General features: G+C 35.9%; 1 protein-coding gene across 4 annotated transcripts in view; it reads right to left on the bottom strand.

The window, feature by feature from the left end:
• Positions 1 to 25,231, bottom strand: part of GALK2 (galactokinase 2) — a 210,383-nt gene that overhangs the window by 155,406 nt on the left and 29,746 nt on the right. For all 4 annotated transcript variants that reach the window (XM_001369845.4, XM_007479936.3, XM_007479935.3 and 1 more), the window contains one exon: positions 21,184 to 21,307. In XM_001369845.4, the coding sequence (XP_001369882.1) occupies positions 21,184 to 21,307 (124 nt within the window). The remainder of the gene's footprint in view (positions 1 to 21,183; positions 21,308 to 25,231) is intronic.

Below are 25,231 nucleotides of genomic sequence, written 5' to 3'. Positions count from 1 at the left end.
CAAAGTTATATAACCCAAATTGTCCCCTTCCCTTCCTTCCCTCTCCCTTTCCAGAACTGGCAATTTTCCTGATCCTTCTTAATACTAATTCTTTTTGTTAGTTATTCCAATTTATCTTGTATACTTTTGTTTGTACCATAGTTATTTGCATGGTGTTTCCACTATTAGACTATGAGCTTCTTAAGAACAGAAAATGTCTTCTGCCTATGTATAATCCAGTGCTTAGCACAATGCCAGAAACATAATAAATGCCTTATCCCTTGATTTCATTCCCTCTTTTTACTTATTACCTAGCCTCAAAGCTCATCTGAAATGTTACATCTTCCAACCTACCAATCTTTGCCTCCTCTTCACCCTCAGGGGTTGAGCCATTCCTACTCTATCCAACAAACATCTATTATCTCCTAGGTTGCAAAATTTTGTGGTAGGAGGTAGGGCTATAAGAACAAAATAAATAGTCTCTGACCTGGAGGAATTTGCATTCAATCAACTGTACCATGGGCATTTGGGTACATAACTTTGCTTAGGCATGTTTAATTCTCAGAATATTAACATAGTTCCTCATGAACCACAGGCATTCAATAAATATCTGCTACTGTGAATCCTTTGTTCGATGACTGCTAACAACCTAAAACATCCTTAAATTTATTTGAAATATTATACAAGGATTCTCAAATACTCAAATGATTCTTGGATCTCATCAAGTTTTCCTTTCAACAATGTGAATCATGACCCATTCCAGCTTTCCTATTGTAAAAAGGGGGGAGGGGGGAGAAGGAAGAGATTTATGATAAAGGAAGAAAGGGTGAAAAAGGAAATGGAGTCTTCTTTCTTCTAGGCAAGGACAGAGTGAGAGGAGGTGGTGTTGTTTAGCCATAGGAAAGAAGGAGGATGGATTTTGTCTTTCCCCCCTCAGCCCTCTCTGACTAGACCTCCTCACTATGGCTGCCTTCAACTCCTACTGCCATCCTCTCTGGGATCTTTGTTGAAAGAGGTTTCAGGTGTTAAACCTCTTTCTTCTGGAGAGAGACCACTTCTCTCCCCACTCAATTCAGGCTGTCTTCTAATAAAGCTGGAGTTCTTGGTCCTAATAACAGAGTTTATTCAAAGGAAGCAGGAAAGGGACAAGGCCGATGAATGATAAGGATTGAGATTCAGGAGGGAAAGAGAGGGGGGGGGCCCTATCTAATTAACACTCTTCCCCCTCAAAGTTAGACAGAAACAGCTCAGGTCCAATAACCCGAACTTCTGCAGGGTCAGAGTAGAGAAATCCTGGTTTCTTGGCTGGCACAGCAAGTGTCCCCAAGTTCAAGGTTCAAAGGGAGCTGTAGAGATCTTCTTTGTGGACTGCTTGTCTCTCCTTGTCCATTGGCTGGGGTTTGGGAGGATCTGGGATCAGGAATTCAGGGAGAGAAAGATCACTGACTTTTTAGATTCAGTCAGTCTCAAACCCTTCTGCCTAGGTACTCTCTTCCAGGAGTCAGTTGCAACTGCCTGAATAAGCTTTTTCTCTCACTCCAAGGTCCCAAGTTCCTTTCTGCCCATCTCCCCTCCACTGCTTGCAAGATTCTTGCAGCTCTTCCAGGTTTATTCCCAAAGTTTCCAGATTTCTCTCTCTCTTACACTATCCTATCTAGTATATGTCCTATCATCATTTCAACACTGGGGATCCACCCAACAGGCTCTGTACATATTGAGTAATTCTCAGGGAACATTTAATATTTAAAGTTTCAAACCACAAACATTATATAGTTTGCTGTATGTTTTCACCAACAAAATCAAGTTCTGATTCAGAAAATCATTCTGTTTCCACTCAACTACATATCTTTGATTTCAGATTGTAGCCACTTCTCCCCAGCCAGAGGTCAGAAGGAATAACCAATAGGGGAAAACTAGAATGTAAATTGCTTTATGTTATCTATTTTTCTTTCCCCTCTCCAAACACTGCAGAAGTTTAAGGGAAAAAAATTCTTCTTTTTTTGTATATCTCAGCATAAACAAGATTATATTTCAAATGTTTTATTAATATGCTTTATTCTTTGGAGAACCTTATTTCAGGAACACATTAAAGTCCTAGACTGAAAACCTAGTTTTTCCATGTTACTCTTAGCTTTCAGATACATTCATCTGATGCAAATTGAAATAACCCTCTGATATCTAAGTTAAATACTCTGAATTTTTGTATCATTAAACTAAGTGGTCAGAGAGTCTGGATATTATGAGATTTAAATTTGGGGAAATAAATTCTTCAAATTTGTAGAAAGATAGGATATAAAAGGTAAGATTTCTACATGGTTCTTTTTTTTTTGAAACCCTTTCTTTCCATCTTGTGTATTGGTTCCAAAGCAGAAGAGTGATGAGGGCAAGACAATGGGAGTTAAGTGATTTATTCAAGGTTAGATATCTAGGGCTTATCTGAGACCACGTGTGAATCCAGGTCCTCACAATTCTAGGTACATGGTTCTTTAAGAAGAATTTTTTTAAAAAAACAAGTTTCTTTTAATTTAGTAGGGATTTCAAAATTATCCTAATAAAGTTTTTATTATTACTACACTCTGTTGGGCATAAGATGAAAATCTAAGTGTAGTTTTTTTAATATTATTGAATATCTTATTTAGAACTTTATTACAAAATAAATTAATAAATTCTCTTTGATAAAGATCTCTGGGTCTGGACATAATTTTTATTGCAAAATCCTGTGGATATTTTTTGGTAAGTAATGTTTTCAAATGTTTACTAACAAGCTAGTCCAAGTTCTTTGGTTTTGTACAAAGTTTCTCGAAAACAAAAAGAATGACTCATAGGATCACTTCCTTTGTAAAGCTTGTTACAAGGACCAGGTAAGAAATCCAATTCCATAAAGAGACATGGCCAGGAAATGATCAACAAAAGCAATAACAACTCAACAAACACTTTTTTAAGGATTCATTACTTTACTTCCTCTCATCTGACTCTCTTCTTAAGTCTCTACAGTTTGGCCATCTTATCATTCAACAAAAACTGCTCTCTCTAAAGTTATCAATGGTCTCTTAATTGTCAAATCTAGGTACACTGTTAGGCACTGGTGATATAAAGGCAAAAACAAAACAATCCTATCCCCAAAGTGCTTATATTCAACCAGTATAGAATAGTAAGTATTTCAAAGTATATGCAAAGTAAATTCAAAATAAACTGAAGGTAAGGGGTGGTGCAAAAGGCAGAGGTTGGAGAGGGTGTCAGGAAATGTCTCTTGCAGGAGCTTTTGTCCAGGCTGAGCCTTGAAGGGAAGTAGGGACGCTAGAAGGCAAGGTAGAGAGACAACATCCCTGACATGGAAAACAGTTTCCATAAAGGTACTAAAGAAGATATATAATCTGTAAAAAAAAAAAAAGGCAAGTCGGCCAGTTTAGTTTGAAAATAGAATACACAAGTAATGAGAAATCAGCCTGAAAAGTTGGGTTAGAATCATATTGTGAAGAGCTTTAAAAGCCCACCAGAAGAGTTTGCATTTTATCTTTGAGGCAAGAAGGAGCCCTTGGAGCTTACAAAGCAGTTGATCAACTGTGAATGACTTAACTAGTATCAACAAGGTAAGGATTCAGGACAACTTCAAGGATCTCATGATGAAAAAGGATTTACACCACCACAGAAGGAACAGATGGAATCCGAATGCAGATTGGAACATACCATTGTTCATTTTATTTCCTCGATGAATTTTTCTCTAGTGAGCAGTATATGTCTTGTTTCACAATATGACAAACAGGAAAATATGTGTAATGTGATATGTACAACCTACATCATATTACCTGCAATCCTGAGAAGGGGAAATGGGTAGGAGGTAGGGGGGAGGAATGAAATAAAAAGAATAAGATATTTATTTTGGGACATTTAAAAAAAGTAATATATGAGAAGACATTCTCTTTGCAGAGATGGGTATGAGGGGGAGATTTGGGTATGGAATATTATACACAACACCAAATTTTTTTCACTGTATTGATTTTGCTAGAAATTGTTCTCTTCTTCCTCTTATTTTTATTTTCTAAAAATTCTAGGAAGAGATATCCAAGAGGAAATATCAGAGATGAAAAAACAACAAATATCAAGAAATTAAAAATAATAATTTGGTCTTTAGGAGTAGAGAATGCAAATACCCCATAGGAAGGATAACACATTGAATTACTATCAGCTACCACCTTATTTAATAATACTTAAAAATGTCTTTCCTCATGATGAGACAAGGGACAGGCATTTTTAGAGATGTAAGAAGAATAACAGAAGGGTCAGAGAGATGCATATATAAATATTGGAAGAAAAACTGCCTACTCCCTAATTCTGCCCAGGAATGGCCTTGGTTATCAGCAATGTTCAACTGCTAGAAGAAAACTTCATGAACTTAACCAAGTCAAAAGTGTAGATAGCAACAATAAGACCAGAAACGTGCAAGAAGTAAGATGGCCACTGTTGGCCTGTTTTTACTAGAAATCTCTTCCTTAATTGCCTATTTTAAGAAATTAGAGAAATCGTACCAATAAGTGAATTGTGCAGAAGATGCCCAAGCTTTCATCTGACTTACCCATTTTTATTTTCATTAAATATGAGATATAGGAGCAGGTAGGTGTCTCAGGGGAGAGACAGTCAGGCTTAGCGATTGGAGATCCTGGGTTTAAATTTGGCCTCAGATACATCCTAGCTATGTGGCCTTGGGCAAATCACTTAACCTGAACTGTCTAGCCCTTATCTTAGAACTGATACTTAGTATCAATTCCAAGACAGAAGGTAAGGGTTTAATTTTTTTTAATATAAGAAGTTAAAGTAACAAAAAATTTGAACCCCTCTTCTCCTCTCCTGCTGCCCCAAGGCCATTCTCTTTGACCATAAATTATACAGAACTGCAGATCTGTAATGTTAGGAAGAGTTTCTATATTAAAAGCTCTTCACATTGATGAAATCATAATTTCAGACATATACACACATCTATACATACATACCAATATATACACTCCACATACAAATATTCTATACATATATTATATATACACAAAAGGAAATCTAGAGATCCCCAGTTTATTTAGTTTGAAGGTAGAAACCCCAGGTTTTGACCTTGTCACAGGAGAGGTTTCCCCCTGAGGGAAGGTCCCACTTGGCCAGACAATAGACACCCACTTCAGCTTTGGCACAGTAGGTAGTGCATCAGTCTCACAAGCTGAAGGTCCCAAGTTCGATCCTCGATCCTCGAAAGGAGGGTGTAATATACTGGGAAAGGCTTCTGGACACAAAAGAGCTACTTGACTTCGGATGGGGTCTGCCTCCCACCTGAAGTGGATGTCTATTGTCTGGGGAAGTGGGACCTTCCCTCAGGGGGAAACCTCTCCTGTGACAAGGTCAAAACCTGGAGTTTCTACCTTTAAACTAAGTAAACTGGGGACTTCTAGATTTCCATGATGACAGTATAATACTGTATATTAAACCATATATATTATTAAAGCTATCCCTATGTAATATTAAAGCTTAAAACAACACTAAGACTGAGAATATCATGCATGTATATGTGTACATATACATACATATATACATGTATGACATCATATATATCCATCACACCTATGTATATACAGTGTTCCAAAAGTGGTAGTACATTTTAAAGCTAGCATGATTTCTTTATATTTATATATATATATATATATACATATATATATATATACACACACACACACACACATATAGCACATCCACTCCAAAAAATTCAAGATTTTAAAAAAAATTTTAACTTATGAAATCTGAACCTTTTAACTTATTTATGCACTAAATCACTTAATATTAGTGAAATACAGTAGCATTAAAAGGTTGTTTTTAAAAGCCAATTTTCGGGAGAAAAATAAAAGATGAAGTTAATTCCATTCAGACATTCAAATAAACAGCTCAATCTGACATTATTGCAAACCAAAAACTTATTTCACCCCAAAGGCTATTTTTTTGTTGTTTTCTTTCTTTTTTAAGGGTATAGTTAGGGAAATGTTTTGTTATGGATAAATAAGTGGCTTGGAGACAGGAAAAAAAGATTAGGGATAAAAAGCTGTTTCCATAGATAGAAAGTATTAAAATGGAGCCCTGAGGGATTAGAGTTGGTTGGGATTTTTCTTTACACAGTGAAACCTCCAAGTTTACACTTCCTATCAAGCTGTCCTAAATGGTGACTACAAAACCAATAGCAATAAACAACAGGATGCAATCACATTGTTGTATGAGGAATAAGGAAACTAGTCAATGACTTTTAATGTGAGATAATATCATGTAATGCTTTCAGGAAAGAATAGTTATAGAATCTCAGAGTTGGAATAGTTCATTATTCCCAAACAAGTCACTATTTAGCCTCTCATTTCAGACCTCTGGAAATGAGGAATTTACTTACTTCTTACAAGATAGGAATTTTAGACAGTTCTGATTGTCCGGATTTTCCTTACACCAGCCAAAATCTGCCTCTCAGATACTTCCCTTTGCTCCTAGATCTGTCCTCAGAAACAAAGCAAGTCTAATCAATCTTTCATGACTGTTCTTTTAAAACTTGGAAAACAGCACTCATGTTGCTACTCTTCCTTAACCCAAGTTATCTCTTAACAACCTCTGTTCACTCAATCTATACTTGTATGGCCTTTTACCAGACTTGTGCCCCATCTCTGAACATGCTCCAGCTTGTCCGTGTCTTTGTTAAACGAGCCCTCAGAGCTGGACATGGTATTAATCAGCATCATGTATAGCAGAGTGCTGAATCTGGAGTCAGGGAGGCCTGGAGAAACCTTGACACTGATACTAGCTGAGTGACCACTGGCAAATCACTTTACCTGAACCTCTGTTTCCTCAAAGGAGAGAGGAAAATAACATCCACATTACCTCTGTCACAAGGTTTATGTAAGGCTCACATGGAATAATTTATATGCATCACGGGTTGAACAGAGCATGCGCAGAAATTCCCTAATTCTAGCCATCCTTGTGAAAAACTCCACACTTGGGCCTTTGGGGAACGAGGAACTTTCTAGCTGGTTCTGACCAAGTGTTAAATGACCCTGAAAGCATCTGTAGCCCAGGTACGCCATAGAAGGTTCTGAGTGGATTCCTGAGTTTCCCTTGCCCTCTGACAGTGTGGTAAGGGGGTCAGCTAAAAGGAAACAGTTCCGGCTTGCATTCTTCATTCACCTTTCGCATGTGGCAAACCTGTGAGGAGAGTGAAGGAATGGGTAACTTACATTCTTCAGTGCACACAATCAATACTTATTGACTATGTGTAGCCCTTTTCCCAGATGCATGAGCCCCTTTAGGAACAAACTGCCAACCCAATTCCGAAAGATCCCCATAAACATATCTCTTAATGACACTCACAACAAGGTTCCTCTCTGCTCAGGTGGAGTATTGGCCTCCAACATGATAGTTTGGCACTGCAATAGTAGCTTCTATCAATCAGCACCTCTCACAATCAAATGCAAGATGCTTAAATTTCCATATCTGGGGAATGCAAGAATCTCCCCTAACCAAGACCCAGGAGCAGGCTGATATCTTCAACCACTGATGGGTTTTCCTAGTTCTGGCTAAGAGCATGTTAAATTATATCTAAGTTCAGGTAGTGTTCGGTTATCTAAGTTTATAAAGAGAGGAAACTTTCAAAGCTTTAGTTTCCTAATGTCATTATTGCTCATTGGTTGTTTACCAGATTTGGGGAACAACTCTCATTAGTAATTATTTGCCAAATTTAGGGCACACATGTCATTGCCAAGCTAAACATAAATGTTTATCTCATTACAGAAAAGAAAATTACATCGCAACTACTCAATAACAAAATGGAAGCTTAAAACAAAAGGGAGTTGTTCAAGCTTAGGCAACATATTTAATTAGAGAAATCAATCATCAACAAAAACTGGAGCCAAAGCCACTAGACTAGTTTACCAGAAAACCTGTATTTTGAAGGAAACCACTAAAAATCTGAGGTGAAAGGTAAAATATCTAACAAGTAATACTGAAAATAGACTCACGTTTAGATAAGTTTCAAGAATCATCCTCCCTAGCCAATTGTCACAGTGGTTATGAAGTTAAGTTACTAAATTTAGTTTTAAATTTTTTCTGTCAATTTGTTGTGTCTTTTGTGTCAGCATTTTTGTGTGAAGGAAATAAATACCTGTCACATATCTGATTTATATTGTACAAAATACCTTCTCACTTCTTCTTTTGAGGAGATCTAGACATGAGTCAAAAACTAAGCCTTAAAAAAATTTTCCCTAAGTACTGGGGCAGAGAAATTATTATGCTAGAAGAGCGTTATAAAAGGGAGTCTAACCCCTCCAATTAAGGACTTCCTCTAGTCCTGAATTCAGCATGAGCTTGTGTTTGGATAAAGTCTACATAAGGGAGACCTTTAGAGAAAGGGATTCAGTAAAGTGCCTGAGCCTAGTGGGCCTATCAGCAGTTTATTAGTATAACATATGTAAAATATGTTGCACGCTTTAAAGTATTGTGTCAGAATTTATCATTATCTCTTCCAGCAGACTAGATCTCATAAGACCATGAATAGGAGGCTAACATTTGAAATAATGGTCTATTTCAAACAATGATGTAAAAGGCAAATGAAGAAATTTTCAGTTGTTGTTATTCAATAAATCTACATAATCTACAATCATATATTTGAGGGAAGAATGATATAGAGAGCAATATCTGCTAATTATTGTCAATTACTGTTAATATTTCCCATGGACTCAAAGTCCACTTAATGAGAAAAGAATTCACATAAATGAGAGAATGCAGCTTTCTGGACAACAGGGATTCCTTATGGGACTTGTACATCATGTTTTAATTCTGTGATCACTAGTTTTTGTTCACATTTTTGTGTTTTGTAGACAATAAAATTATTTGTGTTATATATTATGTTAGTATCTGTGATTTTTTCTATATTTAGACAATATAATTATAATGTTCTTTTCCCTAAAGAATATGTATTTTATTATAATATGATATCCTTACTTACCTTTCTTAAATTTTTAGTTTGAATTTTTATCAGAAATTTAATCTCTAAAATAGAGTACATTCTCCCTCAAAGCCCTAAAGCAAATATAAGCTACTCCCATTCAACCCTTTGTAAAAATTAAATTATAAATCTCTATCCTCTGTCTACAGGAAGTATGTAATGACAAGAAGTCAGTGGGCTATTGGGAAATGTTGTTCCCCTTTAGGATAACATTTTCAATTATACATTCCCCCAAGAGCCAAGGAAGACTAGTCTCTCTGATGAGTTTTGTAAACATACCAATTTTGAAATTACAATAATTTGGGGAATAAAAGGAAAAAGAACAAACCTATGATTGCTAGGTGCATTGACAAAAAGCCAGTCCCCTTCGGCATAAGAGTATACATATAAAATAAATGCATTCAACCCCCAAAGTTCAAATCGCCACATCCCAAAGTTCACTCTGGATCTTCTGGTGCAGTGTGTGGTCTGTGGATGCATCTTCATGATGCCTTCTCCAAAGAGTTCATTTTCTGGATTCAGAGAAGTAGCATGTTTCTTAACCTAAAATTACTCCCAAAAAGAATTTAAACTTTGCAATTTAAAATAATAATACATACCTCCCTGAAGAGGGGGAAAAACTCAGGGATGAATGGTTGAGTTATGAGGTATACGAATCAATATCCAAGAGAAATTTAAAATATTTTTAAAAATCCAAATAAAGATAATTCTGGATGAAATATAGACTATCAAAGTCTTATGTGTAAAAATTCTAAGTAAAGGACAATTAAATTTAAAACAGGTCCTTGAATCAGGGCTGAATTAAAGTAATGTCTATCCCACAAGTATATAGGACAAAATGTAATAATATTCACTTACCCATTTCCAGTCAAGACTAAAAGAAGTTGCCATACTATAAGAGAGAAAAAAAGGACTGATAGGGAAGTGTCATTCCCTGGTCTGATTTTACCTTTACTCTCAGGGATACTGGAGGCAGAAAAAATGAAGTTACGTATTGATAGAGAGTGTGTGTCACAAGGATGTCCTGCATTTAACACACGTTAAAGAGCCACAACCTCGAGTCTCACACACGATCAAGTCCTTGCACTCTTTGTGCAGAATTTCATCAATCCACATAGGATTAGTTTGGTCTCTTTGACCTTGTGCTCAATTGACACTATGCAAGTAGCTTTGTGCTTCTTCGGCACTGTGCAATGTATCTTTTTGTATTTATTCCCTTCTCCTAGAATCAGACAGAATCATTAAGCAAAGTCCTGTAATTTTTTTTTAAACAATCAATGGCATCATTTTTATAGTCTAAAGCTTTTGTGGTATGCATTGACATTATAGAAAATAAATACATTTTAAACTTATATTACTGAAAAATCAAAAAAGTTAAAGAAAGTCTTCTCAATACTGGTGACTTGAGCTTCAAATACAAAAAGAAAAAAATAAAACAGAAATAGTATATTGCACATGCAAGCAAAAACAATAATAAAAGAGTTTTATAATTCAAATATATATAGCTTATAATCATAGACAAACTGTGTCAGCTAAGGAAAGGTAGAACACAATGGTTTCTCATTCAAAAATGAGATCCATTTTCTTTTTAACTTAACCACTATGTGAGTGCAAAAGATTTTCAGAATAAAACAGTAATACAGTAGATAATGCACATTCAAAGAAGTATCAAAGTACCCCCAAATTCACAATAGCCCAGTTAATTACAATAGCAAGTGAGCCCATTATCACATTTCATATAAGTTGCTGTATGATAAAAAAAAACAACCTATGAACTGATGGATATTTGTCACAATTTTTACAGACATAGCAATTCTTTCAACCTTGGCAAATATATTTTTAAACAAAGTAAAACTTATTTGGGTATAGAACATCACCAAGAAATCTAGATTGTTCTGGTGGAAGTAAATTAACTTGAAGAGGTTTTTCAGGAGCTCTTTTTACAGCTTCCTGATTAATAGAAACACCTTGGTAGGAACATTTCTTTGTTTCTCTAATTTTAGTACAACATTCTTTAAAATATAAATATGAAAAAAAACTCATCCATTCAGAAACCACTAGTTAATTAAAATTATTTCTGAAGACCCCTTAGAATCACCATTAAATTCTTAGCTTATTAAATTTTCTAAAGGTTGTTAGCCAGGTTGAGTCCATCCATCATCTATGTGACAATTCACAAATGAAAAATGGGGGAAAAAACGGTTTATGGACTTTTACAATATTCTGTTCAGTAGCCATAAGGGAAAGGTAACAGAATATATCTAATAGTTAAAACACAGTAGATTAAAATGATTTAGTGTAACAGAGCAGTATCGAATACATTAATATATGAACTTAAAACAACAAAATTAAATCTTAAACAAAATAATCAGCAAAATACAATAAAATCCAGAACCTTTTATAAAACATTGGAGTCTGAAAAGGCTCAAAAGTTTCACCTCCAGTCTCTTTAAAGTTCCTTTCTTTTTTATCCATTGAGATTCCATTTGTCAGTACTGTGGTATCACCCTTAGTGAGGGAGAACATGGGTTTTAGGAATCTCAAATTGGGCAGGCCCAGATGGCAAAGAGTTGAAGGGAGATAAATGTTCTCCCCTGAATATCAGGTAAGATAAGTAAAAGGATCAGTGCACTCATGAAAAAACATCCTAAAGCTGGAAGCTGTTTGAAATAGGTAATGTACTGCTCTTTCATAGAATACGCCATGCTTGTAATCAGCTTCCTGTTTGAAAGAGCCTCTTCCTTCTCCTTGTTCCTCCCTCCCCCTGAGGCCCCTGCCACATGGAAACTAATTGTTGCCTAAGGAAAGAACATCCTAGTTTTTTACCATCTGCCCTGACTCCTAGCTTCTCAGTAGCAGCAATCAGCAACAGGAGTAAGGATCGGTGTCTGGTCAGAGGCCGATTTTAGAAGCAGAGCTGGAGATCAGGAGGAGAATTTCTGGAGGCCAGGGGGCTGGGGCTGGGGCCAGGCTGGATGAGTGATGGGGTTAGGGGTTGGGAGGAAGCAGTATCAGCAATGCCAGAGTCAGCAGAGAGAAATTGAGGAACTCAAACAAATGGGCAAGAATCCTCAAAATGAAAACAGTCAGGCACGAAGAGAGGGCGACTGGGCAAAAAGCAGGGAAAGAAAACAGGCAGCAGAGTTCCAAAGAGAGTCGAGTTCTCTCACAGTTTGTGAGGGTGGGTGGGTGGGTGGGGTGGGCAAAAAGTCTTGGCAGGAGAAATGTGGCTTAAAAAAATTATCTAGGCTATCATTAAAAAAATTGAGTTTTTTATTGTTCCTTCTGGTTCCAACTGTAAATATTAAATTATAAATCTCTAATAGTAAAAATATATTTCATGAGGTTTATTAAATGATCATTAGAAATCAAGGAATAAAGAGGATACAAAATAAAAACCATGTGCCCATGGCTGGTTAGCCATTTTTAAAATCTCCACTCACCACCATCACTGCTGATTGTTGTATCATGCCCAAAGAGAGAGCAGGATCCTCAATGTCCATTCCCTTTATCCTATGTCTACAGGAAGTATGTAATGACAAGAAGTCAGTGGGCTCTTGGGAAATGTAGTTCCCCTTTAGGGTAATGGATTTTCAATTATACACCTTTAAGAAGGTAAAGATCAGAGTCCATTCACTGTTACAGTCATCTCCTTATCTCCTATACCAAATACTGATAAAGTGTCAGAGATCTTTTATTTGACCCCTTCCCTTCTTGTTTTCTTAATGTCTTCTGCAATCATTGTATCTTTGACTGGATTCTATTACATATGGGTTTCCCGGTATGGGGATTTTTTTTCCCTTCCATCTCTCAAATTTAAGTTGTTTGACACCTTCCTTAGCAGCCTCTGATAGCAATTAACAGATTGCTATGCCAAAATCCTAATGCAAACAGCTACTGCCATGTGATGTAATCAGGTCTAGATTAGAAATTCAGATGACAGCAATTCCTAGACTCATTTAACTCATTTTTTATTTTTTCTTCCCTTAATACTCATCAAGTTTCAGATAATCTTTCTTGTCTTTGCAATTTCTTTTTATCCTCTACATCTAAAATACTTGTCTACTATTTATATGCTGATAAACTAACATATCAAACCAAGAAATATGTAATATTCATCCATCTTGCTTTTTTCTGCAGTGGATGGTTCCACAGGATTGAACTGCCAGTGGTTTTAATTGAAAAGATCTTTGTTGTGAACCTGATCTTAATGCAATGAGTGTAATAGCATCCACAAAATAAGAACATTTTGGAGTATGATTGATTTGGAACTATTATTTAAATTATATACAGAACATTCTCCATGATACTGATGGACATATAATTATGGACTCTGTCTCATCAGTGTTGATCCCAAACATGTGGCTTGGAGTTAATACCTATTCTCTAAAATCAGTACCATTCATGAGAGGTGCTCAATAAATATTTAATGAACTGAATTAGGTTTATCATAATAGTTACTATGGCCAAAATAAGAACATCAAATGCTAGGCATAATCACAAAGGATATCAAAAAATTACAAAAGAAGTCTCTGGAAGGACCACCTACATTTGGAATTCTACCATCTATCCATTTACTGATTTTCAGGGGGGATGTGACTAGGTTGGATAACAAGGAAATAAAATAAATTAAAAGGATCCAAGGAAAAAATTGTTTTTTAAAAGGCCAAATTAAAACTTAAGCTCAAAACTAGAAAATTAAAACTAAGGGAGATTCTATAATGAGCAAAGAAAATCTATTTTTTAAATCACAAAAGACATCAGATGACCTTCTCCTAACATTTACCCAGACTATTAGAACAATGGAAGGATGGGGGATAGAAGGGATTGGAGGATATGTGAGGATTATTTAAACATCTAGATGTCTAAAAAGGATTTTAAAACAAACTAAAAAAGGAAATCATACTTAACACAAAGGGAAATGCTACATTTATTACCTAAACATCTGTATAAACTAAAAATATAAATAAAAGGCAAGAAGCATTTAGCTTTAGTCAAGGTTAACAGACAAAAGAATTCTTTAGAGGAAATTAGATGTGTCTAAATGGTGTTCCTAATCATTTGAAATTTTTATTTCAGAAAGCAATCACCAAGATTGGTGTTTTTGTAGTAGTTCTTAGAGACAGGACTCTGATGAACTGGAAAAACCATTGGTCTGGCACAGTATAGCACTTTCTATGTTTATATCATTTTGAGTGTAAGTCCCTGGCCCCAAAGAATTATACTCCAAGGTTGGTTTAAGTGGACTAATAGATTACATAGCAACATTTAAATAAATGGATCTACATAACTGATTTGCTGAAGTATAGGAGTGCTTAAGTGCTAAGAAAGGAAATTTTAGTATTTTATGTGAATAATCATAGTGTACTCAACATAATTGATCATGCCCTCCTATGAGTTATTCTCTCATCTCTCCCATTTGGGATAAACCACTCTCTCCTAGTTCTCCTACATCTCTTACCATTCCTCTTCTTTCATTGCCTTGTCTCCCTCCCTACATTTTAAAGCAGATTAACAAGGTTCTGTTCTATACCATTTCTTCCCTCCAAAGGTTATACCTCAATTTTTGTCCAGTTTTACAGTTTCAACTCCTTTTTATGTGAATGATAGCCAAATATACTTATAATCTCAAACTCTTATTCTCAGTTCCAAAATCTTATCTCTTGATGCCTGCAGAATATTTTCATCAAACCATCTCACTAGTATCTCAAACCCAACAAAGTCTATTATCTTCCCTCTAAACTGTTCCTTCTTCCAACTTTACTATTTTCATTTATGGCATCACCATCCAGTCTCTCATTCACAACCATAGGGCAATTTCTGACAATTTCATCTTCTGAACTTTCCATAGCTAATCAAGGCAAATTACAATTATTAATAGCCTACTATGTGCCAGGCACTATGCTAACCTCTGAATATACAAAGAAAGGCAAAAAAATATTCCCAATTCAAGAGGAGTTCACAATCTAATGAAGGAGATTACATGAAAATAACTATGTACAAACAAGATCTACAAAGAAAAATGAGGGATAATCAACAGAGAGAAGGCACTAGCATAAAGAGGGATAAGGAATGACTTCTTGTACAAGATAGGATTTTTAGCAGACTTAAAGAAAGCCAGGGAGGCCAGGAGATGGAGAAAAGAGGGTGAATTCCAAGCATGGGGACAGTCCATGAAAATGCAAAGTCTAGAGATGGAATGTCTTATGTGAAAACCACAAAGGGGACCAGGGTCACTTGTATTAATTAGAATCTTGAACCCTAGAGACTATGTGTCCCACAATCCTCTTTTCCCTTTCATGGACATGCATCATTACATATTTAGTTTCAGTTCTGAGTGGACATGCTCTCTCCTTTTTCCACCTGAGGAGCTTGGGCGCTTTGCTTGAGCCTTTGCACTTTTTCCTGTTTACTTCAAGTTAAGTATTTAATAAATATTATTAAATATAATACTTAGAGTATGGGATATTAATTTTAATCTTTCCACACTTGATCACAGAGTACATGGAAATACACAGAGTAAAGAGTAAAAAAGAGCGTAAAGGCAAGAGGGATGGCTATAGCTTTTGAGGACTCTGAAGGCTGAAAAGAAGATTTTATATTTGATCCTAGAGTGATAGATAATCACTGGAGCTGGGGGCAACTGGGTAACTCAGTGGATTGAGAGCCAGGCCTAGAGAAGGGAGGTCCTAGGTTCAAATGGCCTCAGACACTTCCCAGCAGTGTGACCCTGTGCAAGTCACTTAACCCCCATTGCTTAGCCCTTACCACTCTTTTGCCTTGGAACCAATACACAGTATTGATTCCAAGACAGAAGGTAAGGGTTTAAAAAAAAAAGAAAAGAAAAGAAAAAGGGCTATAAGAGACATGTTATGAAGGTAGAATAGACAATACTTGAAAAAAAGTTGGATATAGGAGATGAAAGTGGGAAGTCAAGGATAATATCCAAGATGTGGACCTAGTTGACTGGAAAGATTATAGTACCCTCAAATCTTTTCCTTTTCATAAGCTTCCAATTATTATAGGAAACTTATGAAAAGGAAAAGATTTGAGGAGAAAGACAATTTTAAATTGAAACACATTAAGTTTATGATGTCTACAAGACATCCATTTCAAAATGTCCAAAACGCAGTTGAAGATGAGACATGGAAGGTCAGGAAAGAGGTCAAGGCTAGACAAATAGATCTGAGCTCCTATTCAGTGGGAGTTGATGAGATTACCAAACAAAATAGAATAAAGAGAGAAGAGAAAAGGGCCTAGGACAGAGACTTGGGGAATACCACAATTAATAAGCATGATCTAGATGAAGCGAATTAGAAAGAACATTCAAATAGTTAGGAGGAAAACCAGGAAAGAGAGCAGTGTCATGAACACATGGAGATAAGGGATGGTTCCCTTATCTTCCTTTTCCAATTTGCCCTCTATACCACTTGTCAAAATAATCTTTTCTATGAAGAGAACCAATCATGTCAAGGCACTGCCCAAAAATCTTCAGTGACTTCCTATTGGCTCACAAATAAATTTCAAACTCCTCTTCCTGGCTTTCAGGATTTGCCTGTGCCTACTACAATATGGCATCACCCTAATTTTCTAGTTGTATCTTCTATCACCATCATCCAGACAATCTCAACGAAAGCCAGACTTAACACTTCACCAAACCCCATACTTGTCATATGACCTCTAATTTCCATGTCTTTGCTTATGCCACAATGAATGATAAAATCAGAGTATAAGCCTAAAGTACCAGGGTGAATCTAGCAAGATAGAATTCATTAGAATTAAAGACATCCTGCATGAGAGGTGAGGAAACAGCAAAACATGAGAAAGACCATGTCCAAGGAATATGATCAAGCCAAAAAGCGAAGATGCAAGCCCCTGATTATTGCCATGAAATTTACCCGAAATGTCAAGAGTAACAACTAGTAGCCTATTGAACTGTATGTCTAAGACATCAAATATGATTCCTGTTTGCAGCCTTAGTCTACCTCTTATGATCCAAGTTCTTAAGTTTTACTGTTTCCATACAATAAGTAATAAATAATCCAACATTGAAAAGAGACAGCATGTGGAGATCAAATAATCACTGTGATAAAGAAATTAAATTGGTCCTGAGTTACAATAAATTAAAACATTAGTATGTTTCAAAGTTTTAAATGTAACTAAAAAGTATGTAAATCTGAAAGGGCAAGCAAATCTTTCCAAAGAAATAAAAATACTTGATTCAATTACAAGATACTTAGAAAGATGACTTTTAAATAGACTTTCCTGACTTACATGAGAAATGTGGAATTTTCCATTATTACCTTAATCTCTGCATACAAAACTACAATAGACATGTATTCTTGTTGGATTCATTGGTCTCATGACTATAATATACAGAATTGTATTATAATACCAGTGTCGTTGAGTATCAACTCAAAGATTCACAATGGAGAGAGAGGAAGAAGAAATTTGATTGGAATAAAAAAATCACTTTCACAAGTACAAGACAAGGGAAGCATGATTAAATAGTAATTCATCTGAAAAAGAAATGAGATTTTTAAGAATGCAAGCTTTAATTGAAAATTAATTAATGAAATTATTAGATTATTAAATGAGCACAGACAAAGCCAGTTCCTTGGGTACTCTCTGAAAAGACCTTGATGGGAACAGGAAACAGGACTATAATCACACCTTAATAACCACAGAGGATATGGGGACAAATAGCACAGAAAAAATAGAGAAAAGCAACAAAAGAGGTACAGAGGCTGTTTCCTTAAGGACAGGGCATAGGATAGGAAAGGAAGGCAAGCAGTGAATGAGGCAAAGGATGGTGAGAGGGAGAATGGAGCCAATGGAGATGAAAGAGTGCTTGGGAGACGGGAGTTTGGGGGGGGGGGAGAGTCTCATTTTTATAGGGTTTGGTGGGACATAGACTAAGTCTGATCTGTGATCTGTGTTAGCTTTGAATTAGTTCAAATCTTCTCAAAATTATCAACACTTTTTGGTGTTCTGCTGGTTTTACTGGAGATGTCTAGAACTTGTCTGAGATTTATATATCATAGGATCAAAAACTTTGTCAACAGACTAGATATCTGCCCTTGCTTCCACATATTACCAAGCTATGATTTTTAGTTAATATGACAAAATTTGTAAAGTCCGCTCCTTTCATCTCCAGGACAGTTGGCACAAGACTTATAGATTCCTCTTTGCAATATTAATTCCTTTTGCCACTTTATACTGGTTACTTATTTACACTTATTTACAATACTGAAAGGGAGGAGTAGGCAGGGGGATCAAAACAAGATAGAATTTTAACACAAAGATAAATATGAGTTCAACATGATATTCATGACTGGACATGACAGTGTTATGATAGAAAAACATAATATAATCTTGGGCTACATTGAGAGGCAAGAATAGAGAACTGAATAGAGAACTGAAAGTCCATGTTCTGCTCTTGTCAGATCATATCTAATGAAATATATTCAGTTCTTCATACCAGGGTTTAAGGAAGATACTGGTACACTAGAAAGTTTTCCGAGGAAGGCAACAGGGATGGTAAAGAGCCTTGAATACATATTGTATGAGGAATAGTTGAAGGTACCAGAGATGATTAACCTAAAGAAGAGAAAACTCAAGGGGACATGTAGAGTATCTGAAGATATCTCTATAGAATATAAGCACATTAAGGTCAGGAGCTGCTTAATTATTGTCTGGCAGAAAAGAGGTCTTTAATAAACATTTCTTGATTGACTGGAAAGGCAGTCATGTGGAAAATGATTGTTTGATCCCAGAGGGCAGAGTCAGGAATGAGGAGTAGAAGTTACAAAGAGATAAATTTAGATTTGATGTCGAGAAAATCTTCCTAATTAATGTTATATAAAAGTGCAATGGGTTGCTGTAAGGAATGGTGAGTTCATAGAAGTCTTTGAGCAAAAGAAAATGAAAGCCTGATGTTGGAAAAATACTTAAAACTAGGTTATGTTGATTAACAAAGACTTGACAACGATGTTGTGTGTTGATTATCTCCTTAGAAGTTTGATTGATTGTGTATTTGATTAGTGTAATGAATAATTATTCTTGGCTTAACCACATATCTGAGCCTCATGGGTTAATGGGGAACTGACTCCTAGCCATGCTGCCTGTGACGAGAACACCTATATCTTCCAAGCTTCACGTTTTGTTGTTAGAATCTATAGAAACATAGTATATAGGATAATCATAGATTGTTGATTAAACAATTTATTAAAAGTTAATGTATAGGGGGCACCTGGGTAACTCAGTGGATTGAGAACCAGGCCTAGAGACTGGAGGTCCTAGGTTCAAATCTGGCCTTAGTCACTTCCTAGCTGTGTGACCCTGGGCAAGTCACTTAACCTCCATTGCCTAGCCCTTATCACTCTTCTGCCTTGGAGCCAATACACAGTATTGATTCCAAGATGGAAAGTAAGGGTTTTAAAAAAAAAAAAGTTAATGTATGACTTATCCAATTATCTGTAAGGAAGCAGATCTTCCCCTTTCTCTCTTTCTCCCTCATTCTTAATTTCTTCCTTATATTGTAAATAAACCACCATAAAATCCCATTCTAACTTGAGTATTTCATTGGGATTTAGACTTTAAATCCCTGGTGACCACTAAAATTATATTCAGTCTCAACCAAAAAAATTTACCCTTAACAGGTTCTAGAATTAAAAATCGATTCTTTCATTTAGAAAGTAGAAGGGAAAGCTTTCTCAAGGAACTTTTGTAAGAAAATAAATGAGAAACCATCCGTTCTCAATAGCCAATGGTCAGAAGACCGGTCTTAATAAAGAAAGCTTGGGCAACAATCAAATTCTTCATCAAAAAATATATATGATTTAATGCTTTTTCTACAAAAAGCACATTCTAATATTTAAACATCATGAAGAGGAGTCTTATGTTAATAGAAACATTTGGACTTGGATTAAAAACAGACCTGGATTCAAATCTCTCCTACAGCTCTTACTACTAGCAGTATGACTATTAAGTATAACCACTAAAATTCTGAGTTTTCATTTTTTTATCTGTAAAATGGAATAAAACCTGTAGAATCCACCTTATTAGGTGGTAGAAAGGATCAAACAAATATATTTTAAACATTTTACAAATTTTTAAGTGTTAAATTATTATAGTTATTATGAATTATAAAACATTCTTCACAACTGAGATACAGGTTTCACTTTTTAAAATTATATATTATAAGGTTGATCAGTACCTTGCTAGCTTAATTTTGTAGCCACATCAGAAAATAAAATGATGGTTTGTTACTCTGAAAGCTAGGACTTATAAAGTGCTAATTGAGGGATATTTTGCCCTCTTCTACCACTCTCCCTCCCCCAAGCTTATTTATAAAACTTCTGATTAATTTTAAATAAACCAAAGAGTTGCTATATTCAACTAAAAACATATACAATTATTTAAATAAAATAAAATTGGATTTTTTGTTAATTTCTAAACTATGTTCATTTTAAATTCAATATCAGAAATGATAGTATCATACCTGAAAAATACTTTAGAGATCATCTAGTTACACTCTCTTATTTTTGAGAAAACTAAGGGACAGGAAACATCTTATATAAAATAAAAGGAAATTTAACAGCCAGAGGAGGATCTCAAAATAATTCCATGTAAAGATCAGGTAAAGGAACTGGGGATGTTTGGCACAGAGAATAGACATAGGATAAACATGATACTGATCTTTCCCAATACTTCATAACCAGGAGAGCTACCCCACGAAAATGGAATGGATTGCCTTAAGAAATAGTTTCTTCCAGAGGATGCCTTATAACAGAGGCTGGACAATCTCTTATTGGGTATGATTTGGTGGGGTTTCATCCTTGTTCTGAGATTGGACTAAATGGTCTCTGTACACACCCTTCCAAATCAGATGCTATGAAATCTGCTGTCAGCTTGTGTTGGTCCCCAAAATCAAGACTACAGCTGTGAATTAGCTGTATCTGTTAGCTGAGCCAGAATGGGAACAAATATGAAAAGGAAGTTTCCAGACTGAGCCAAACAGATTTAATAATATCAAGAAAACAAAATCAAACTGTTTCTGGTGTGTGCTATGTCTGTGTTTTAAAGGGTTATCAGTGTCTGAAAGCTACAGTAGACATAGCACCTTCCTCCCTTCTACCACTAAAGTTCTTTAACACCCAGAACACATAGGCCTACTGGCCATCTTAAATACTCACAGAAAGAAGGAATTTGTATTGGCCAGGTAGAACGTCTGACTTTTCACAGGTTCAACAGCTATTAGGATATCTTGTTCTATAGCCATAGGAAGGACAGCATATCCACAATAATCTATGTGCTCTCCTGGAAAAGAAAATCAAAAGCATTTTGTAGAAACATCATGGGTAACAAAGAACAACTAGCATGCCAATAGTAGAGAAAAATTTTATACAATACCAGGTTTTAAGGGAAAATAAAAACTAAAAACAAAACAAAACAAAAAACCCCACTAAGAGTGACAATGTTCTTCCATCCTTGACATCTCTGCCAGGAACTTTTGCCAACTACAAATAACATCTTGAGTTCCTCAGTATTCTTTCTGGCATTCTAATACATGCATGAGTTGGTCTTTCTCTGCTGTTGTTTCTAATATGTAATCATCCTTTTCAAATCACTATGTTTACACATTAACTATAGCTAGCCAAAGAAGAAAGTTAATTCAGTGCTGCTTTAACCAAAAGAAACAAATCTCATTCCAAGTACTATGTAAATCTTCCCATTTTCTCCCATAAGTCCAACATTTTCCCCAATTACCATCTTAATCATCAATATTAGACACAAAACTTAAATCCAAAATGACAACTGGAGAAAACTAGATGAAGAAAGTCCATCTGTATTTTTTAGCAAATAATCTTAGATTAAGCTGTCTTCAAAAAAAAAATTAATACATTAAACATATAGAAAGACTGGGCATCCAAAATTAGAAGAGAAGCAACAAATTGGGAAACAATGTTCATTACAAAAACCTCTGACAAAGGTCTAATTACTCAAATTTATAAAGAGTTAAATCAGTTGTACAAAAAAATCAAGCCATTCTCCAATTGATAAATGGGCAAGGCACACGAATAAGCAATTTTCAGTTAAAGAAATCAAAACTATTAATAATCACATGAAAAAGTGTTCTAAATCTCTTATAATCAGAGAGATGCAAATCAAAACAACTCTGAGGTATCACCTCACACCTAGCAGATTGGCTAACATGAAAGTAAAGGAAAGTAATGAATGCTGGAGGGGATGTGGCAAAGTTGGGACACTAATTCATTGCTGGTGGAGTTGTGAACTGATCCAACCATTCTGGAGGGCAATTTGGAACTATGCCCAAAGGGCAATAAAAAAATGTCTACCCTTTGATCCAGCCATAGCACTGCTGGGTTTGTACCCCAAAGAGATAATGAGGGAAAAGACTTGTACAAGAATATTCATAGCTGCGCTCTTTGTGGTGGCAAAAAAATTGGAAAATGAGGGGATGCCCTTCATTTGGGGAATGGCTGAACAAATTCTGGTATATGTTGGTGATGGAATACTATTGTGCTAAAAGGAATAATAGAGGAATTCCATGGGGACTGGAACAACCTCCAGGAATTGATGCAGAGTGAGAGGAGCAGAACCAGGAAAACATTGTACACAGAGACTGATACAGGTACAATTGAAAGTAATGGACTTCTCCATTAGTGGCAATGCAGTGATCCTAAACAACTTAGAGGGATCTATGAGAAAGAACACTATCCACATTCAGAGGAAACACAGTGGGAGTAAAAACACCAAAGAAAAACAACTGCTTGAATACATGGGTCTAAGGGATATGGTTGGGGATATAGACTCTAAATGTATATGCTAGTATAAACAACATGGAAATAGGTTCTGATCAAGGACACAAGTAATACCCAATGAAATTGCTCTTTGGCTGATGGAAGAGTGGGTGGAGGGGAGGGAGGGAAATGATGTGATTATTGTAACCAAGGAATAATGTTCTAAATTGACAAAGGAAAGTAATTAATCCTGGAGGGGATGTGGCAAAGTAGGGACATTAATTCATTGCTGGTGGAGCTATGAATTGATCCAACTATTCTGGAGGGCAATTTGGAACTATGCCCAAAGGGCAATAAAAGACTGTCTGTCCTTCGATCCAGCAGTAGCACTGCTGGGTTTGTACCCCAAAGAGATAATAAGGAAAAAGACTTGTACAAGAATATTCATAGCTGCGTTCTTTGTGGTGGCCAAAAATTAGAAAATGAGGGGATGCCCTTCAATTGGGGAAAGGCTGAACAAATTGTGGTATATGTTGGTGATGGAATATTATTGTGCAAAAAGGAATAATAAAGTGGAGGAATTCCATGGGGACTGGAACAACCTCCAGGAAGTGATGCAGAGTGAAAGGAGCAGAGCCAGGAGAACATCGTACACAAAGACTGATACACTGTAGTACAATCGAACGTAATGGACTTCTCCATTAGTCTCAATGCAATGTCCCTGAACAATCTGAAGGGATCTAGGAGAAAAAACACTATCCACAAGCAGAGAACAAACTGTGGGAGTAAAAACACCGAGGAAAAGCAACTGCTTGACTACAGGGGTTGAGGGGATATGACTGAGGAGAGACTCTAAATGAACACCCTAATGCAAATACCAACAACATGGAAATAGGTTCAATAGGTTCAAATCAAGGACACGTGTTATACCCAGTGGAATTGCATGTCGGCTATGGGGGGTGGGGGGGTGGGGGGGAAAGAAAACGATCTTTGTTTCCAGTGAATAATGTTTGAAAATGACCAAATAAAATAATGTTTTTTAAAAAGCTATCAATAAAATTCCATTTTAAAAAATAATAATAAGTTGACTAGATAAACTTATTCAAATGGGAAAAAAAAGAAAGTCTGGTATACTATTAAACTGCCTAATTACTCATTCAAAAGAATTCTGAATTCTATATTTTAAAATGCATGCAGATTTTCTTCTATGGATGAATGAAGCAGATATGTTTTTTTGTCATTGGGATTTAAACTGAAATTAAATCACAACTTTTTTCCCCCATGAAATAAAAGGCATAAACATAAAATTACTTTCCTTTTAAATACTAGTCATCCATAATTTATATAAACTATTTTTAAAGCTATCCAAACACAAGTTGCCAAAAACCTACATTATTCTATTGGATACCTACAAATGAGCTTTAAAAAATGTTCTACTACTAATCCAACCATTCTGGAGGACAATTTGGAATTATGCCCAAAGGGATATAAAACAACATATATACCCTTTGATACAGTAATACCACTCCTAGGTCAGTATCCTGAGAAGATAAAAAAAATGGGAAAGGACCTACTTGTGCAAAAATATTGTCAGTTGCTCTTTTTGTGATGGAAAAGAACTGGAAATTAAAGAGATGTCCATCAATTGGGGAATGGCTAAACAAATCATGGTATATGATGGTGATGGAATACTATTGTGCTATGTAAAAATTAAAATTAAATCTCAAATAATAAAATATTATATTTTAGCAGATTTATGAAAGGATCATTAGAAATAAAGGAATAAGAGGGATACAAAATAAAGACCATGTGCCCATGGCTGATTAGCACAGTTCAAAATCCCCACTCACCACTGTCACCATACTGACAGGAAGCCCAAGATGAAGGAAGCCGGCCCACACAATTTATTCCCTGTCTATAGGAAGTACTTAATGACAGGAAGTCAGTGGGCTCTGTAAAGGGTGAAATTATGGTTGAGAGTGAAAAAAATCTAAATTTAAGTGATCACCAAGGGAAATCCCAAATAATAAAATACCCAAGTCATCTTCCAAATTTTATGGTGATTTAATTGATATAGTAGAGAAGATTTTAAGAAGAAGGAGGAAGGAAGGGGCTAGTACCAGGCAGGAAGATAGGAGATCTAGAAAGTAAGGTTTTGAGTGTGAAGAAGGAAAGAATCAGCCTGACCTCCAAAGAGGCTTAGCTAAGATGGCCAAACCTGAAATCAGCTTCAGGGCAAAACTTACCACCTAAAACTCCAAGATGTCAGAATGCTTAGCATGCTGCCAGCCAGAGTCGCCTCTCCAGAGAAAGACCAAGAGGCAGGAAGTGATGTGCCTTATATGGACGTTTTTACATCACTTTTCAGCGATTCATCTGTACCAATGAGGACTTAGCTTGACTTAGGACAGCCCAGGGGTCTGTCCTTTTTTTTGCACATGTCTGTTGAAGGCCATCTCTTCAGATAATTAATCTTGAT

The sequence above is a fragment of the Monodelphis domestica genome, chromosome 1 (genome assembly GCF_027887165.1).
Source record: "Monodelphis domestica isolate mMonDom1 chromosome 1, mMonDom1.pri, whole genome shotgun sequence".
NCBI lineage: Eukaryota > Metazoa > Chordata > Mammalia > Didelphimorphia > Didelphidae > Monodelphis > Monodelphis domestica.
The sequence above is the reverse complement of the archived record's forward strand: the minus strand, read 5'-3'. Positions and strand labels throughout refer to the sequence as shown.